This window comes from Neoarius graeffei, chromosome 2, assembly GCF_027579695.1.
Source record: "Neoarius graeffei isolate fNeoGra1 chromosome 2, fNeoGra1.pri, whole genome shotgun sequence".
NCBI lineage: Eukaryota > Metazoa > Chordata > Actinopteri > Siluriformes > Ariidae > Neoarius > Neoarius graeffei.
This window is the reverse complement of record NC_083570.1, coordinates 20,972,831-20,993,565: the sequence shown is the minus strand read 5'-3', so window position 1 is coordinate 20,993,565 and position 20,735 is coordinate 20,972,831. Positions and strand designations below refer to the sequence as shown.

The 20,735-nt window shown below is 41.4% G+C and overlaps 1 protein-coding gene across 2 annotated transcripts in view; it reads right to left on the bottom strand.

Annotated features, from left to right (window-relative positions):
* Positions 1-20,735, bottom strand: part of LOC132881483 (gamma-aminobutyric acid receptor subunit rho-2-like) — a 164,826-nt gene that overhangs the window by 118,391 nt on the left and 25,700 nt on the right. For both annotated transcript variants that reach the window (XM_060913977.1, XM_060913979.1), the window contains one exon: positions 1,366-1,439. In XM_060913977.1, coding sequence (XP_060769960.1) covers positions 1,366-1,439 — 74 coding nt within the window. The remainder of the gene's footprint in view (positions 1-1,365; positions 1,440-20,735) is intronic.

The window sequence follows — 20,735 nt, the reverse complement described above, 5'->3', positions numbered from 1 at the left end:
ATGGCGCATAATCACGGGCGCAGATAGAGGGTGGGACGAGTCATATTTAAATTCACCTCGTTCGGTCCCCCCCACTTATAGGGAGGAAAAAACGTCTATGCTGTCTTTCTTTGCATAAGGCAAACCTCACGGAAAAATCAAAAGACTAATTACCATTCGGTTTATTGAGGTGCACAGCAGTGTATACATAGTTGCAACAACTCACATAAAACAAAACAAAGACTGATATTCGGTTGGTTGAGCTGCGCAGACTGCACAGGTTGCGAGCTCGAGCTTGGTTGCTATGGTTACTAACAACAAGCTTGACAGGCATGTTGGGGTTGGTTTGCTGGCAGCTTTGTCCCCCCCAGTTTTTTGTCCCCCCCCAGTTCTAAAAACGTATCTCCGCCCCTGCGCATGACATCAATGCGAGGGATGCTTCGGGCTGTGAAGGTTCTGAATCTTCTCAATGGAAGGACGCAGAGGTTAGGGAGCTGATTTCCATTTGGGGGGATGCAGCTATTCAAGCTAGATTGGATGAGTCATACCGCAACCGGGCGGTTTTACTTACGTAAACACTGGCCATGCTCACTGCGTGTGACGTCGTCGTATCCTGCAATGCGCATGCGGAACACTTTTAGGTCGCTTTTCGTTCATACTGAGGATCACATACAAGTCGCATATATTTGTTAATGTGAACGACCTCACAAAAAAATCGGATTTCACAAAAAATCGGAATTGAGCATTAAGCCTTGCAGTGTGAACGTAGCGAAAGTGTCCAGAAGAACTGTGGCTGGTTCTGGAAGATCCTCGTCTCACACCAAATACTGACGTCCTTTCATTTACTTATTTATTTACCATGCCTTACTGCTTACTCTTCATAGTATTTATTTTTTCTTTAAATACTGAAACATTATATTATTTTTAAGCCGTTTTTGGTCGACAGCATTTCTTTACATGTGCCTAAGAGTTCTGCACAGGACTGGAGGAGGAATAAAAGCGCAGCAGGGCACAGGGTTACAGGAAAGTAATCCACAACACGGAGAAAGTGGAGTCATTTCCAATAACAGCACATCCCAAACATGTGACGATGTTTTAAACCTTGTTTGTCAGAACAAAGTGCAATTTTGCAGGACACTTGAAATGGATTGGACATGTTTTTAACCTTTCGACCTTATTTCCTTCACTATTGCGCTCTCGAGGCAGGACTGAAATCCATCTTTATTCACAATGAGCAGTGTTTGCCACTGAGGCGGTTTATTTTGAGTGCAATGCTCTGAAGCGCAGAAGTGCTTCTGCTCACAAAAGGCCTGATTGCGTTCCCCCCCTCCCACCACACACACACACACACACACACACACGCGCGCTCCCATCCCCGAAGCTCACCTCCAGAGGCTGGGCGTGATAGTGCTCAGTGGGATCTCGGAGTTCAGCTGCTTCCTTCATCAGCCTCTTCACCGCTGGCGAAAGACACGACAAAACAGAGTTATTATCTCAAAATCACTTCACAGAGGATGACTGCTTACTCGTAAACTTAAATCTATTCGGAAAAACAGCCACGGATTTACAACCCCGATTCCAAAAAAGTTGGGACAAAGTACAAACTGTAAATAAAAACGGAATGCAATGATGTGGAAGTTTCGAAATTCCATGTTTTATTCAGAATAGAACATAGATGACATATCAAATGTTTAAACTGAGAAAATGTATCATTTAAAGAGAAAAATTAGGTGATTTTAAATTTCATGACAACAACACATCTCAAAAAAGTTGGGACAAGGCCATGTTTACCACTGTGAGACATCCCCTTTTCTCTTTACAACAGTCTGTAAACGTCTGGGGACTGAGGAGACAAGTTGCTCAAGTTTAGGGATAGGAATGTTAACCCATTCTTGTCTAATGTAGGATTCTAGTTGCTCAACTGTCTTAGGTCTTTTTTGTCGTATCTTCCATTTTATGATGCGCCAAATGTTTTCTATGGGTGAAAGATCTGGACTGCAGGCTGGCCAGTTCAGTACCCGGACCCTTCTTCTACGCAGCCATGATGCTGTAATTGATGCAGTACGTGGTTTGGCATTGTCATGTTGGAAAATGCAAGGTCTTCCCTGAAAGAGACGTCGTCTGGATGGGAGCATATGTTGCTCTAGAACCTGGATATACCTTTCAGCATTGATGGTGTCTTTCCAGATGTGTAAGCTGCCCATGCCACACGCCCTAATGCAACCCCATACCATCAGAGATGCAGGCTTCTGAACTGAGCGCTGATAACAACTTGGGTCGTCCTTCTCCTCTGGAGTCCGAATGACACGGCGTCCCTGATTTCCATAAAGAACTTCAAATTTTGATTCGTCTGACCACAGAACAGTTTTCCACTTTGCCACAGTCCATTTTAAATGAGCCTTGGCCCAGAGAAGACGTCTGCGCTTCTGGATTGTGTTTAGATACGGCTTCTTCTTTGAACTATAGAGTTTTAGCTGGCAACGGCGGATGGCACGGTGAATTGTATTCACAGATAATGTTCTCTGGAAATATTCCTGAGCCCATTTTGTGATTTCCAATACAGAAGCATGCCTGTATGTGATGCAGTGCCGTCTAAGGGCCCGAAGATCACGGGCACCCAGTATGGTTTTCCGGCCTTGACCTTTACGCACAGAGATTCTTCCAGATTCTCTGAATCTTTTGATGATATTATGCACTGTAGATGATGATATGTTCAAACTCTTTGCAATTTTACACTGTCGAACTCCTTTCTGATATTGCTCCACTATTTGTCGGCGCAGAATTAGGGGGATTGGTGATCCTCTTCCCATCTTTACTTCTGAGAGCCGCTGCCACTCCAAGATGCTCTTTTTATACCCAGTCATGTTAATGACCTATTGCCAATTGACCTAATGAGTTGCAATTTGGTCCTCCAGCTGTTCCTTTTTTGTACCTTTAACTTTTCCAGCCTCTTATTGCCCCTGTCCCAACTTTTTTGAGATGTGTTGCTGTCATGAAATTTCAAAATGAGCCAATATTTGGCATGAAATTTCAAAATGTCTCACTTTCGACATTTGATATGTTGTCTATGTTCTATTGTGAATACAATATCAGTTTTTGAGATTTGTAAATTATTGCATTCCGTTTTTATTTACAATTTGTACTTTGTCCCAACTTTTTTTTGGAATCGGGGTTGTACGTCTGTGCTCCATTTTTAAATACGTTTGTGCCAAACTCCTGGTTTCGTGCATTTTGTTTATTTTATTCCGTTTAGATCAGTGGAGCTGCATTCAGTCAAGTGGAAATGCAGAGTAAAGCCACACTCAGGCATTTATACAAACATTCATTCAGAAATCTCTTGTACGAGTTTCCACATTCCGGTATGGTTTTGATGTTTTCTGCGAACTGCACCTCACCTCACCCCGACTTCATCGTTTCCATACTGATTTAACGATCAGCGAAACTCTAGGAGGATGTCGCCTATTAACACAAATCCCTCGCGCCAAACTCCGTTCACTGCCGCTCGCTCATAAAGAAAGCCGCTGATCGTAAACACCACATGCTGCACACAGAATCCATTATGGGGTTCTCCTCGCTCACGCTCTCCACAGGGGGCAGCTCTGAGCACGAGGAGTTCCACAGCACCGTGTCCACATCGCCCAGGGCTCGAATCGTTACTGTCCATAAACACAAACATTACTCAACAAGTGGAACAAATGTGCTTTTGCTTCCGGGCTGAAACTGGAAGAAGAAGGGGAATAGCAAGCGAGAAGATGGAAAGAAAGAAAAAATTACAAAGTGAAGACAGAAGGAAAGCAAGAACGAGAGAGAGAACAGAAAAAGCAAGAGCGCAAGACAAAATGCAGAAAGAGAGAAGGAAAAAAGGCAGCATGAAAGATGAGAGAGAGAGGGGGGTTTGAAAAACAAAGAAAGCAAGGGAGAAATAAATGGAGCAAAAGAGAGAGAAGAAGGATAGGAAGATGGGAAAGAGAGAAGAGAGGAAAAGAGCAGATAGAATGAAAGGCAGCATAAGAGAAATACAGCGAGAGAGAGAGAACAGAGAATGAAAGATAGCTTGATGGAAATGAAGAACGAACAAAAGAAAAAAAAAATTAAAATGGAACAAATGTGCGTTTTTGTTTCCGGGCTGAAACTGAATCAGGTCGAAGGAAAAAGTGCAAGAAGGGGAATAGCAAGCGAGAAGATGGAACGAAAGAAAAAATAAAAAGAAGTGACGACAGAAGGAAAGCAAGAAAGAGAGAACAGAAAAAGCAGAAACAGAAGAAAAAATAAGCGTGAAAGACAGGAGATAAAAGGAGAGAGGGGTTTGAAAAACAAAAAGCAAAGGAGAAATAAATGGAGCGGCCTTTTTTATATCATATTTTTGTCTCATTTGTTTAACTGGGTTCTCTTTATCTACTTTCAGGACTTGTGTGAAAATCTGATGTTGTTTAAGGTCATATTTATGCAGAAATATAGAAAATTCTAAAGGATTCACAAGCCTTCAAGCGCCACTGTGTGTCATAGCATGGCCTGTGAAACAGGGGCCCCCGTGGGAGCGACTTTAAAGGTTCATAACTCGGCCACCGACGGTCCTTGCCCCGCTAAAATTCCCAGGCACCTCCTTCTCCCCGAGTGGCACACTGAATAAGACAATAATCCACTCAGTATTCACTGGTGTTTTTATTGCACGGTGTAGTTGAACTAATATTTTTTGGGTTAACGGTATCCGATTGTTCCAGTTGGTTGATTAAGGCTACATCCACACGACAACGGCAATGAGATTTTTTTTTAGCGGGTAAAAAAAAAAATTTAAATATCGCGTCCGCATGGGCAACGGATCAGTAAAATATCAGGTTCATATGGCAACGCAACGCTTGCTGAAAACGATGCAATACACATGCCACACCTCTACGTGCGCTGTAAGACGGTCCCATCGGAGACACCAGAACAATAGAAGAAGAAGTAGGACGCATGCGCATGTAACGGGTTTATTTTTTTCCACTTGCCATTGTGTGTAGTGGTGGGGAAATTCTGCGCTGGCCCTTTAAGAGAGCAGGTAGTTATGGGAACGAAGCGCTGGCCTCTTTCAGTTCGTTTTGGAAATGTAAGCGCCAATGCCACTGGACGTTTGCAGCCCGTCCTCAGCAGTGTATTTGTGTCTCATTTCTTCAGAATAAAAAGACTGGTGAACAACACAACGCAACGTCTGTTACACGCATAAACCCCTTCTTCTACCCGGCATGAAGCGCTCACAGGAACAAACACACAACAACAAGAAGAAGATGGCTGCGACTACACGAGGAAATCGTGCCTTCTGTGTGTACAAATGTGCCCAAATCCAGAATCCAGGGACACATGTCGGCCCGGGGGCATTTTGAGCTATTGACAGATTCAGAAAGGACAGTTTCTAAGCTTCCCAATGATGCCTTCCATGTGGAGATCTGACAATATTTGAAGAATGTGTGGCCTTTTGAAAGTGTATACCTCTTAAAACAGAAAAGGGAGAAAATCGCCCTCAAAGTTTTCCATCTCAGCTACTCTGGGTGTAGGGCGGGCACATAATGGTGCTCATCTGCATGACATTAAGGAAAGCCCTACCCCCTACGAGCACGATGCTACTTTCATGTAAACAAAGATCACCATGTCAATTTTCCTTCCATGCAAAGTATGCCCAACACAATTATGAAGTACAAAAATAAGTCCTAAAGTATACTTTAACGTTTTGTGGTTGAAAAATTACTCACACCGTAAGAAAGAAAGATAGCACAATGATGACACAACTAACACAACACTAGTTTCATGTAAAGCCTCGGTCACAACCGGCCGTACAGTACGCGCTCCTACGGCCGGTCTACATGCAAAAAACGCAAGAAACGCACGAGAGCGCGCATGAAACGCACGAGAGCGCGCGTGTGATGTGCTGATTTTCGAGCCGCAGACCGGCCGCAGAGGTTCATTGTCATGTCAAACAAACTCTACGGGCGCTTACGTTTTTTTCAGGTTGCAAGACAAACTTACGGCCAACGCGCGTCTTTCTCCGTGAACAAAAAAAAAAAAAAAAAAAAAGCAGCGGTTTGGGAAACGCCAAAAATCACACGGCCAAAAAATCGTACGTCCGGTCGTGACCTAGGCTTAACCAAACCACAACACTCTCCGTTACATGCAAAAATAACCACACAGCCTTAGATTAATAAACTTACCCCATCAGAAAGAGAAACGGCGCCTTGCACACACCAATGCCTCCGATGGAATGTAATCCTAGCTTCCTTTTGGTTGTTTTTTTTTTTGCTAGAAATGGTTATCTCCGATGTAAATACCGTGTGTGTTTGCTTCGCGGTGTTTCAGCTCCTCTGCGCTCTGTTTAGCTTGCTCATTCCATAGTGAAATTACACGCCTGTATGCAGCTTAAGTAGCCACGAGCTCAGCTCGTATCATACAGCTGATTTGCGAAGAAAAAAAACAAACAAAAAAAAGACTTAAATCATCATGTGAATGGCCCATATGGTAATTTACCCACACCCCCCAGCAGGCTACAGTCCTGACAAAAACGAGACAATTTGCAATAAAAAATGTATGCTTTTCCAACAAAACAATCTATTATCTGAAATACTGATTGCATTCTTCAAGATCTCAACTTGCACATGATGGAAAAAAAACGAAAATCACAAATTTCGAAAAAAAAAAAAATGCTTCTTTTGCGATCATCTTGGATTCGTTTCGGCCGACATGTGTCCCTGGATTCGGTGAGGCATCACAAATTAGTTTTATTAGTGTGCATAGTTTTATATGTGAGCAATTCCAGCGTTATGGACGTGACACTTGAACTCAAAATGGCAACAAATGACCCAGTGCATGTTTTATCGTCTCCCAGTATTTAAACAGGTGTTGCATATTTTAAGGCTGTACCATACTGGAGAAGTGATAGAACAAGAACAATTCCCATAGTACATCTAGGGCATGCCAGGAAATGCCAATAAAAGATGCGTTATGGATGTGACAGAAAAAGTATCACTTTTCTTGGGTGACTGTACATTTTTATCAAACTCTGTGAAATTGTAAACCTAATGTCGAAATGGAGATATCCATTTGATAGAGGGGTCCAAGGTGAATATTAAAAAAAAATCTTTGTTTAAAATATTTTGTATTTCATGCAGAGTTTCGGAAGGAAAAAAGTCAGCGTTATGGATGTGACGAAATTCCGTTATGGATGTGACACGTCTGAAATAGACATGGCATATGTTTAGAAAATCAGCAATTTAACCACCATAACCCTTTGAAAAACTCTCTAAATATCAGCTAAAACTATCAAAGTTCTTAAATAATATTTAGGATGGCTATTTTGTTTTGCTGTTTTGTGGATTTTAGCATACATTTCTGTGGCTTGTGGCAATAATATAGAATTGTACATGATCAAAGTTGATTTTAGCTTGGGTTTTACATTATAAGAAAGAAAGACTGACAGTGATGTATTAGGTGATCAAAATATTTATTTATGTATTTATTTATTTAGATTGTTTAGTTTGAAATTTGGGATCTCCTGTGAGGTTGACATTTACATGGAATTGCCCATAACTTAATTTTCTTATTGTGTGTGAACATTTTGAAAAGCATTTTTATATAAATTTATATAACTTTTTATATTGTGTGTGAACATTTTGAAAAGCAGTCTTATCCAATAAAAAAAAATAAAAAATTCAAGAAATGGTTCAGTTACTTGTTTATTTAAAAGAAAAGCTGTATACAAAAGTGAATGCAATGCAGTGTTTCATACAAAACAGCGAGAGTGCTGCTTGTTCTAGTCATGTGGTTGTGATGTCATCTTAAACAAATCCGTTCTACTCATCCAGACGACTTCGCAACGGCGCCGTTGCCAGATTTTTCCACTGTGGAACCCGTTCTCAAAAAATATCGTTTTGGGGCACCCAAAACGCCGGTGCCGTGTGGACGCCAGGCCGAAACGATAAACAATTTTATCAGATTCACCTGAATTCGTTGCTGTGTGGACAGGGCCTAAGCGTTCAGTTTACATGAAACTTTGCACTACAGTATTATGTTCAGTGCCAAACTGCCAATCAGCGATTATGTTATGTGCATTTTTTCATTCATAATAAAAATGACGGTCATAGTCATGCGCTTTGTACAATGTAGATTTATATTTTAATGGAATTTTTATTTTCTAAGTTCTCGTCCAGCAGATTTTAGTCCGAATGCCAAATGATATGACCATGTTTAGTTCTGAAAGTCATTTGGTTACAAAGTTGGAATCTCGTCCTCAAAATTTTAACTCTATGATGTAAGAATAGTTGTGTTGTTAATTACTAAATTTCTTATAGACTTATTACAAACATGGTATAGTCATTGCTGACATAAATGTTTCATGAGCGTTATTATAGTACCTGTATAGGAGTCCCAGTAAGCTGTAACCAACTGGAACACAGCCTTGCCCGCCCGCCCCGTCCGTACTTTTTTCTAGACATGGAACTGACCTGTGCGCTACTGTTTTCGTCGAACTTCAAGCATGTTTTTCTTGAATCTTCGGACATTTTCTCATAAGTTAGATTCAATTTGTAGTGTAATTTGGCTTTTGAAGATCACAAAAATGTGCCTGGAAATAGCTGAGAAGCCATCTCCAGGCATCTAAAGCCCTTCAGCTTCTGGGGACCCCCGGCTGCATTATTCCGTGGAACAAAGACAGAAATAAAATTTTAAAAATAAATAAATAAAATAAAACGTAAGATAGCAAGCACATGTACAGTGGTGCTTGAAAGTTTGTGAACCGTTTAGAATTTTCTATATTTCTGCATAAATATGACCTAAAACAACATCAGATTTTCACACAAGTCCTACAAGTAGATAAAGAGAACCCAGTTAAACAAATGAGACAAAAATATTATAATTGGTCATTTATTTATTGAAGAAAATGATCCAATATTACATATCTGTGAGTAGCAAAAGTATGTGAACCTCTAGGATTAGCAGTTAATTTGAAGATGAAATTAGAGTCAGGTGTTTTCAATCAATGGGATGACAATCAGGTGTGAGTGGGCACCCTGTTTTATTTAAAGAACATGGATCTATCAAAGTCTGATCTTCACAACACATGTTTGTGGAAGTGTATCATGGCACAAACAAAGGAGATTTCTGAGGACCTCAGAAAAAGTGTTGTTGATACTGGAAAAGGTTACAAAACCATCTCTAAAGAGTTTGGAATCCACCAATCCACAGTCAGACAGATTGTGTACAAATGGAGGAAATTCAAAACCATTGTTACCCTCCCCAGGAGTGGTCGACCAACAAAGATCACTCCAAGAGCAAGGCATGTAATAGACGATGAGGTCACAAAGGACCCCAGGGTAACTTCTAAGCAACTGAAGGCCTCTCTCACATTGGCTAATGTGCGTTTTTCTACATCCTCGGTTTACTCTCCACATTTTCACTTTGTACTTTTATTCTTTCATTCTTTTTTTTTCTGTTTACTCTGAGACTTTTTTCAATCTCTCATGTGTGTACAGTGGTGCTTGAAAGTTTGTGAACCCTTTAGAATTTTCTATATTTCTACATAAATATGACCTAAAACAACATCAGATTTTCACACAAGTCCTAAAAGTAGATAAAGAGAACCCAGTTAAAGAAATGAGACAAAAATATTATACTTGGTCATTTATTTATTGAGGAAAATGATCCAATATTACATATATGTGAGTGGCAAAAGTATGTGAACCTTTGCTTTCAGTGTCTGGTGTGACCCCCTTGTGCAGCAATAACTGCAACTAAACGTTTCCGGTAACTGTTGAGCAGTCCTGCACATCGGCTTGGAGGAATTTTAGCCCATTCCTCCATACAGAACAGCTTCAACTCTGGGATGTTGGTGGTTGGTTCATGAGTCCACCATCAGGAGGACACTGAACAACAATGGTGTGCATGGCAGGGCTGCAAGGAGAAAGCAACTGCTCTCCAAAAAGAACATTGCTGCTCGTCTGCAGTTTGCTAAAGATCACGTGAACAAGCCAGAAGGCTATTGAAAAAATGTTTTGTGGACGAATGAGACCAGAATAGAACGCTTTGGTTTCAATGAGAAGTGTTGGAAAGAAAAAAAACATTGCATTCCAGCATAAGAACCTTATCCCATCTGTGAAACATGGTGGTGGTAGTATCATGGTTTGGGCCTGTTTTGATGCATCTGGGCCAAGACGGCTTGCCATCATTGATGGAACAATGAATTTTGAATTATACCAGCGAATTCTAAAGGAAAATGTCAGGACATCTGTCCATGAACTGAATCTCAAGAAAAGGTGGGTCATGCAGCAAGACAACGACCCTAAGCACACAAGTCGTTCAACCAAAGAATGGTTAAAGAAGAATAAAGTTAATGTTTTGGAATGGCCAAGTCAAAGTCCTGACCTTAATCCAATCGAAATGTTGTGGAAGGACCTGAAGCGAGCAGTTCATGTGAGGAAACCCACCAACATCCCAGAGTTGAAGCTGTTCTGTACGGAGGAATGGGCTAAAATTCCTCCAAGCCGGTGTGCAGGACTGATCAACAGTTACCGCAAACGTTTAGTTGCAGTTATTGCTGCAGAGCAATTCCAGCGTTATGGACGTGACACTTGAACTCAAAATGGCAACAAATGACCCAGTGCATGTTTTATTGTCTCCCAGTATTTAAACAGGTGTTGCATATTTTAAGGCTGTACCATACTGGAGAAGTGATAGAACAAGAACAATTCCCATAGTACATCTAGGGCATGCCAGAAAACGCCAATAAAAGATGCGTTATGGATGTGACAGAAAAAGTATCACTTTTCTTGGGTGACTGTACATTTTTATCAAACTCTGTGAAATTGTAAACCTAATGTCGAAATGGAGATATCCATTTGATAGAGGGGTCCAAGGTGAATATTAAAAAATCTTTGTTTAAAATATTTTGTATTTCATGCAGAGTTTCGGAAGGAAAAGTCAGCGTTATGGATGTGACGAAATTCCGTTATGGATGTGACGCGTCTGAAATAGACATGGCATATGTTTAGAAAATCAGCAATTTAACCACCATAACCCTTTGAAAAACTCTCTAAATATCAGCTAAAACTATCAAAGTTCTTAAATAATATTTAGGATGGCTATTGTTTTGCTGTTTTGTGGATTTTTGCATACATTTCTGTGGCTTGTGGCAATAATATAGAATTGTACATGATCAAAGTTGATTTTAGCTTGGATTTTACATTATAAGAAAGACTGACCGTGACATATTAGGTTGGTTACAAATTGGTTCAACTTATTCACATCTGTAAAATACAGGCCTAGGTGATATCTCTGGGAGTGGTTTTGATGTATTACATGTTGCTTTATTTTTGTATGGTGAGGTTGACATTTACATGGAATTGCCCTGCACAAGGGGGTCACACCAGATACTGAAAGCAAAGGTTCACATACTTTTGCCACTCACAAATATGTAATATTGGATCATTTTCCTCAATAAATAAATGACCAAGTATAATATTTTTGTCTCATTTGTTTAACTGGGTTCTCTTTGTATACTTTTAGGACTTGTGTGAAAATCTGATGATGTTTTAGGTCATATTTATGCAGAAATATAGAAAATTCTAAAGGGTTCACAAACTTTCAAGCACCACTGTACACACATGAGAGATTGAAAAAAGTCTCAGAGTAAACAGAAAAAAAAAGAATGAAAGAATAAAAGTACAAAGTGAAAATGTGGAGAGTAAACCGAGGATGTAGAAAAACGCACAGAGACAACGAAGCGAAGCGAGCGAGTTTGAGTCCCACAACAACCAATTAACCTGAACACGTTGATTCGGAATGTTCCACAAGTCTCGAAACACTCAACCATGTTCCTTATTATATTTAACACTGGAAACAAAAAAATAAAATAAATAAATAAATAAATAAATAAAACAAACAAACAGGCCCTGAAAGCTCTATTGATTTGGGTCGAGACGTTTTCGAGCGGTTAAATCCATCATTTATTTGCATCAATACTGAAAATGCTACACGTTTTTAAGAGTTCAGAGCTAAAAGGAACCGGATCGTTGGATGGGGTGTAAACTGGAGGCGGTTGCGAGCTCAGGTTTGGGGAGGCCGAGTTCCCAGTAAAACGGTTCCATCTCAGGCCGGACGATTCCGACGTGCTTCCTTGTTGCAGTGTTTTCCTCGCTGTGCTGTGTGAAAGCTGCTCTCGTCCTTCTCACAGTGTGAGTTTTCTCAGCAATTAAAGGGAACACCGCACTCAACAGTTCAGACAGTTCTCCGGGGACTGGGCTTCACATATGTTTCCTGCAAAATTAGGATAAGTGAGTGATTGTTGTGCCAAAGTCAAGTCGAGGCACGCGCGTGTTAATGAAGGAGGAAAACCGCGCCCTAATTTGCGTGCTTAGAGCACAGAAATGAGAAACAAGAACTTAAAATAGAAGTGATACCCAGCTGTTGCCAGGCGTTCGAACTCCTGTGAAGTTGTGGTTTCAGAGAGAGAGAGAGAGAGAGAGAGAGCTCTCCTAAGTTCGGAAAGCAACAGGAACAAATGAAACCGTGAAAAGAAAGCAATATAGCTGCAAGCAGTGATTAAGGGGGCCAAGCATTTGCCGGCCCCGCCCATTACTGACTCATGAAGCCGTTGGTACCATCAGCACTTTGTCACCACCACAGGGACGGACTCAATTTGATGGCAAAACATCAAAGTGTTGCTGAGATAGTCCCTCACTTCTTATTTGGCGACTTTAAAACTTCAAACATCCAAGAAATGAGTTTCGCTTGGACTGGTCCCCGTTCAGACTAAACTTCCTGGAATCCCTTAGGAAAAGCTCATTTACTCACATACCAAGTTTGGCCTGAAAATGCCCTCACTTCCTGTTTGGAAACTTCGCCATGAAGTTCGCTTGCATGTTCTGGACAAACCACACCGTATATCAAAAACCCAAGAAACAATGTTTGTTCCCGTTGGTCTCTTTATGCGTTTGAGGAAAATCGGACAAAACTTGTAGGATAAGAAGATGGAAGAAGAAGAGAAAACACTGTCTGAAAAATATTCAGAACGGTGGAACACAGTGATGGTGTCCACTGAATTCAGTATCAGAGAAAAGTAGAATCTTTGTTTCGGTCTCATTGTGTTGTAGAGTTATTATTATAATACACTTGTCCAATTTGCCCCATTAGTGGCGCTAGTGTGCTTGAGTGGTGTACACCAAACCTGCTGTAAAAAGGTGGCGAAGACTAACTGCCAAATTTTATAAAAACTCATACAAAGCAGAGTGAGGAGAGTGAGGATGGACAGAAGGAAGGAAAAAAATTAAAAGAAAGAGTAATGTAAGAAAGAAAAACGAGTAAGAAAAAAAATGAATGAATAACAGAGAAAGACAAGGAAAGACAAAAGAAAAAAGTAGAGAGAAACCAAAAGAAAAAGATAAGAAAAGCAAGAGAAAAGCTGAGATTAGACAAAGAAAACAAGACGACAATCATCCATATCCCCCACCAAACTTCGTTTGCGAGGGGGATAACAAAAGAAAGAAGAAAAGGTAAATGTAGAAAGAAAGAAAGAAAGAAAGAAAGAAAGAAAGAAAGAAAGAAAGAAAGAAAGAAAGAAAGAAAGAAGAAAGAAAGAAAGAAAGAAAGAAAAGAAAGAAAGAAAGAAAGAAAGAAAGAAAGAAAGAAGAAGAAAGAAAGAAAGAAAGAAAGAAAGAAAGAAAGAAAGAAAGAAAGAAAGAAAGAAAGAAAGAAAGAAGAAAGAAAGAAAGAAAGAAAGAAAGAAAGAAAGAAAGAAAGAAAGAAAGAAAGAAAGAAAGAAAGAAAGAAAGAAAGAAAGAAAGAAAGAAAGAAAGAAAGAAAGAAAGAAAGAAAGAAAGAAAGAAAGAAAGAAAGAAAGAAAGAAAGAAAGAAAGAAAGAAAGAAAGAAAGAAAGAAAGAAAGAAAGAAAGAAAGAAAGAAAGAAAGAAAGAAAGAAGAAAGAAAGAAAGAAAGAAAGAAAGAAAGAAGAAAGAAAGAAAGAAAGAAAGAAAGAAAGAAAGAAAGAAAGAAAGAAAGAAAGAAAGAAAGAAAGAAAGAAAGAAAGAAAGAAAGAAAGAAAGAAAGAAGAAAGAAAGAAAGAAAGAAAGAAAGAAAGAAAGAAAGAAAGAAAGAAAGAAAGAAAGAGAAGAAAGAAAGAAAGAAAGAAAGAAAATAATGAATAACAAAAGTGAGTGAGAGAGAGAGAAGAAATTTTACTCCAAGTAAACAATTGAGTGTCAAAACATTCTCAGGCCTCTCTGATACATGGAGAGGGAGAGACAGAGAGACGGAGAGAGAGAGAGAGAGAGAGAGACAGAGAGAGAGAGAGGTACTCTGTACCTCATTACACAGAGAACATTCTCTGCTCCTGCACTGTGGGTCACTCAGCGCTGTGGTCCACACCAGCCTCCTCCAGCCTGTTCTTAAACAGTTCCTCCACTGCTGATGAAAAGCGACAAGAAGATGGAGAGAGACAGAAAGCTGAACCTGTTGGGGTTTCTGGCGCAGCAGGAGCCCATTATGGATGCCGCTACATGTGCGAGGCATTCTGGGTAATGAGCGCCTCGAGACAAGTTTGACAGGCTTTGATCTGTCGAACAAGTGAGACAGAGAAGAGACGACCAAAAAAGGAAAGAAGCGAGCGAGAAGGACTGGAAACGGATTGAGGCAGAGTCGACTGCCACGGAAACGCCACCGCAGCTGCAGAGGAGTCAAGAAAGTCGTGATGGACTGACACAAGCGTGTCTATAAAGAGCTCAGGTCACATCTCAATCCCACATACAGGCGTAATAAGCCTGAAGTACAGTAGAAATATTTTACAGGTTCGAGTAAAGCGAAAGACAGGAAGTGTGCGGTTTCATGCAAACAAAAGGATTCTGGATTTGTTCTGAAGATCACCATCATCGAGTCTTGTGCGTTTGCAGATCACGAGGCTCAAAACGGGACAGGAAACAGCTGTTCAGCTGCCCTTTTGCATCATGCAGCTGGTCCGAATTAGCATCTCCTGCTTTCAGTTTCAACCCCGAGCACTTGCTAATGGTCAGTGGCCCAGGGTTAACACAACTCGGCACATTACAAACACTGAGCACTCGCACCAGGCCTTTGCAAGGTTAGTTGACGCCGATCATCCTGTCGCCACTCACAATTCATCTGGGGCTTTTGTTTTGTTCCTGCTGTGCCAAGCTGTCTTTACAAATAATCGCTCATAAAAGCCAAGTGGCGGACGTAGGAGGCGTCGCTCGGCCCGGCCAAAGACATGACAGGAAGTGACAAGTGCAATCGCTGGGGGGTGGGAAGAGAAGTGTGCGTGAACTCTAGAGCCGTCCTCGGAGACGTGATGCTGTCCTTGCGGATCCTGCGATGTACTGCGACAGGCGAGTCGTTGCCTAAATGAAGCCGTTTCCGTCCCAATTTGAAGGGATAGTCAAACCGAACAGCTGCAAAGAGCGCGAGGATAAAACTCGAAGAATCACTGCATTTCTTCATCAACCAACCGACACGTCCTGCAGAGGCCAGGCTGCTTGGACCCCTAACAGTGCTGTGCGCAAAAAAAAAAAAGGCTTACGTAACGACATGCCACGTGTGTCCTACATGTGAAAGAGCCTGGACTGGTCTCTGCGGAGATCCCTTCCCATAAATGTGAAATAAAACACTTATGTACAGAAGTATTAAACCAATTAAGTGCATTAATACACATTATGAAGCATCATTGAGGTGTGTGTGAGAGATCAACAATGTGGACTTGAGACGAATTCTAAAAAAGACTGCATAACCAGATAATGTAATAAGGCTTATTATTAGTGCTGTCAAAAATGTCGCGTTATTAACGCGTTAACTTGACTCAATTTTAAAGGCGATAATTTTTTTTATCGCGAAATTAACGCTCTGTGACATGATGTAGGTTTTTCATAAGCTTTTGAAACTGCCAGGAACTTGGAACAGAGACTTTGCTTAGAAAAACGATAGCAGCTAGACTGTAATGCCCCGCCCCGCACAGCCAGAGTCCTCTGCCCTCCCCCGAAAAGCCACGGTGCTCGGCTTAGGTTTCGTTTTCCCATCGGCGGCTCCAGCCCAACTTTGCAGTGGCTGTGACAAGACGTGTTATGCTCTGCAATAAAAAAAATTTAAAAAAATAAAAATAAAAAAAAAAAACAACATTGGTACAACCAGTGTTCGTAACTATGCCGATATTTTCGGGGGGTCCCTTTTTTCCCTGGGGGGGGGGGGGGGGGGGTTTGGGGTGCTTGCACTTGTCTCAGAGCACGGATCTCCATCGTGCGCTCACTTCGGATATGCAAATGCTTCCCGTTACACATGATTGCTATGTCAATAAACATTTTGCCAATATTTTAGAGACCCCCCAACATTTCCCAAATCATGTTTTCAAGGGATCTCATGTCTGTTTCAGGGGATCTTGGATCCCCCGTGTACCCCCGTAGTTCGAACGGTGAGCAAGCCCATTCACTTTTTTATGCTGAGAAGAGAATTACAATGGTTTTTCATGTGAAAAAAAAACGTGCGATTAAATTGCGATTAATCGCAAGTTAACTATGACAGTCGCGACATTAATCGCGATTAAATATTTTAGTCGCTTGATAGCACTACTTATGTTTTCCTGTTGATTCACGATTGCCGCTGCCTGCAAGCAGCTCCTGACTAGGCTAGCCTCCTTAAATGAATGAAACATGAATGTAGGCTTTTGAGCAATTCCAGCGTTATGGACGTGACACTTGAACTCAAAATGGCAACAAATGACCCAGTGCATGTTTTATTGTCTCCCAGTATTTAAACAGGGTGTTGCATATTTTAAGGCTGTACCATACTGGAGAAGTGATAGAACAAGAACAATTCCCATAGTACATCTAGGGCATGCCAGAAAATGCCAATAAAAGATGCGTTATGGACGTGACAGAAAAAGTATCACTTTCTTGGGTGACTGTACATTTTTATCAAACTCTGTGAAATTGTAAACCTAATGTCGAAATGGAGATATCCATTTGATAGAGGGGTCCAAGGTGAATATTAAAAATCTTTGTTTAAATATTTTGTATTTCATGCAGAATTTCGGAAGGAAAAAAGTCAGCGTTATGGATGTGACGAAATTCCGTTATGGATGTGACGCGTCTGAAATAGACATGGCATATGTTTAGAAAATCAGCAATTTAACCACCATAACCCTTTGAAAAAACTCTCTAAATATCAGCTAAAACTATCAAAGTTCTTAAATAATATTTATGATGGCTATTGTTTTGCTGTTTTGTGGATTTTAGCATACATTTCTGTGGCTTGTGGCAATAATATAGAATTGTACATGATCAAAGTTGATTTTAGCTTGGGGTTTACATTATAAGAAAGAAAGACTGACAGTGACATATTAGGTTGGTTACAAATTGGTTCAACTTATTCACATCTGTAAAATACAGGCCTAGGTGATATCTCTGGGAGTGGTTTTGATGTATTACATGTTGCTTTATTTTTGCATGGTGAGGTTGACATTTACATGGAATTGCCCTTTTGGAGTTACTTAGAAATACACTTGAATATCATCCTTGTCCGTTTATCCAACTACGCTAAGCAAACGAGCTGCCTGGAAAACAACAGAACTTCCTGCTTGAGATCTACAGTTGGGGTCGGAAGTTTACATCCAGAAAGTACATGACTGTCATGGCAATATTTGGGCTTTCGGTAATTTCTTTGAACTGTTCTTTTTCTGTGGCAGAACGATTGTACAGCGTACATCTTTAATTAAAAAACAAACACTAGAATTTGATGTGTAAGCCGTCCACCAAATTTCATCCAAATCCATTCACTACTTTTTGTGGCTAATGCCTCATAGAGGCAGAGCCACTGTGTCATCGTGTTGTAAGAATGAGTGGAACAATAGCACACTGCGGATGCGCATATGCATAAGCATTACAATCACCGGAACGGCGAATTGTGAGCTCACGATATGAACAGTTGATCTTGCGTTATCCAAAGGTACACAAGAACGAGTGGCGAAGCCACTATAGGCCAATTTATGCTGACAACCCAGTCCTCGCAGATGGCGTCGCAGACAGCGTCTGCGTAGCCCCCCCACCTTCGCAGACGCTCTGCGCGCACCTCCCAAAATTGTGACCACCGCAGAAGCCTCGCAGGACAGCATCGCAGACAAGAGGGCTCTGATTGGTCCACTCTACATCCGCTGAACACACACTTCTGCTTCCCTACTTTCCCGGTTTGGTTTGTTTTCACGACCGCCATTTTAAAAACACGAGCGAAGATGGAGCAGCACGAAGAGCGGTTGATCGAGGAAGTGAGGAAGTACGTACATCTATACGACTCCAGTTCTAGTCATTATAAGTAACCGGAGGATAAACACTCCGCTAACCACACCCACCAACTACTCCTAGCGATTTCGCGACTTCACGCCCCCTTGCGTTGTGGCAGTGAATAACATCGCGCACGCCTATTACTCCCCGCTCAACGATAAATTATAACTGTCTGCGAAAAGCTATCTGCGAAAGCCCTTGTCGCAAGAGCATGCAGAGGCCTTATGTCATCGTGTTATGAGAACGTAAGAATGAGTGTAGCAACAGCAAAACTTCGTACCAATCAGCACTTATCCTGATCAAGTTCGACTTCTTGATAAACTTCGGAATCAATCCGAACCAGAAACGAAATAAAAGAAACCTCGTTATAACTTCGTAGTATCGGAAGATAACTGGCAGATAAAAAGATAAACGAAATTCAGCTTGTGGTTCGCCAAGGCTACTGATTCGATATCAAGCAAGTGGTGTTTATTTTAAGAAAATTTACCTTTTGATTATCACAGCTTTCGTTTTGGTCCTTCTGAAAGGTCAAATGAAAGGTCTTGGAAGTTTTTTTGAGCTTTCTGGCAGATATATTGAGAAGCCGTTATCAAACTTCTGCTATTTGCTTTAATTTTTGAGTCTTTACACTACACTTGTGAAACAACGTGCTCGTTAGTACTAGATAATGCTTCGAAGACAATTCGTGAACAAGTGCTTTCTTGCTATTTTGAAAATACAGTTCACAGTTCTGTATTGCCCCTTTTCCACCAAAGCAGTTCCAGGGCTGGTTCGGGGCCAGTGCTTAGTTTGGAACCGGGTTTTCTGTTTCCACTGACAAAGAACTGGCTCTGGGGCCAGAAAAACCGGTTCCAGGCTCGCACGCAACTCTCTGCTGGGCCAGAGGAAAGAACCGCTTACGTCAGCAGGGGGGCGGAGTTGTTAAGACCAACAACAATAACAAGACCGCGAAAGATCGCCATTTTTAAGCGATGAGAAGCAGCAGCTGTACAAACGCGAAGTCTCATCTCATCTCATTATCTCTAGCCGCTTTATCCTGTTCTACAGGGTCGCAGGCAAGCTGGAGCCTATCCCAGTCTGACTACGGGCGAGAGGCGGGGTACACCCTGGACAAGTCGCCAGGTCATCACAGGGCTGACACAGACACAGACAACCATTCACATTCACACCTACGGTCAATTTAGAGTCACCAGTTAACCTAACCTGCATGTCTTTGGACTGTGGGGGAAACCGGAGCACCCGGAGGAAACCCACGCGGACACGGGAGAACATGCAAACTCCGCACAGAAAGGCCCTCGCTGGCCACAGGGCTCGAACCCGGACCTTCTTGCTGTGAGGCGACAGCGCTAACCACTACACCACCGTGCCACCCCAAACGCGAAGTCATCCATTATTATTATTATTATTATTATTATTATTATTATTGTTGCTGCTGCTGCTTCTTCCGTGTTGTTTTTGCTTCGATATTCGTGCCAAGGTTTATGCAAATGTAGCGACGTAACTGACGTATACAGCGACGTAATGATGTGGCTTCCCTTAGCACCGCGAGCGATGGAAAAGCAAACTGGTTCTCAGCTGGCTCGCAAGTTGAACGAGTTGTGAACCAGCACCAGCACTGGCCCCGAACCAGCCCTGGAACTGATTTGGTGGAAAAGAGGTATATTTGGAACAAGACACGGTAAACAAAATACTACAAGCCCTGATGCTGTTCACAGCTTGGGGATGCTTGCAAGAGATGAGGCGAGTAGAACTGATATGTAGATTTACTGTATGGACATGGGATCGGAAAACTATTTTATTTATAAAGCAGGAGCCACATGGACCCATAGGGTACCTATGTTTGAGTTATGTTGGGAAAGGATGAAACAAATCCTGGACTTGCATCAAAATCTAAATCAAGTAGCCCACGGCTCACCTTTCCTCCAAAACCCGTTCACGCTGTTTTGAGTTACATTGAGAACAGATGAACAAAGACGGGGCAAAAACATAACCTCCAACAAAGTTGGAAGTAAAAAAAAAAAAAGTACTTTGAAGAAAAACTGTGTGAAAAGCGTAATGATTTCACGAGCTCACTCAAGGGGCACGCGCAAGACTGAGTGAATGAAATTATACGGCTGAGCGCATTGTGCTTTTTGCCAGCTGCGCTCTTCGACCTTGACATGTTCCTACCTTTTGTCTCGCTGTAGACACAAATGCAGGTGCTGATTCATTCCCACGTTTCTCACCAACACCAAAAAGAACGTTCGATTGGATTTACAAACACGGTGTGGGTGGGATACTGAGCCAGACTACAGAAATATTTTTTGTTTTTTTGTGTTAAATCATGGCTGCATCCTATACAAACACACACACAACCTAATATTTTATTTATATATCACACATACATACAGTACTGTGCAAAATTCTTACGCACCCTGGGGTTTTTTTTCCCCCCACACATACAAACTTTTATAGATCTCTATTTTATGA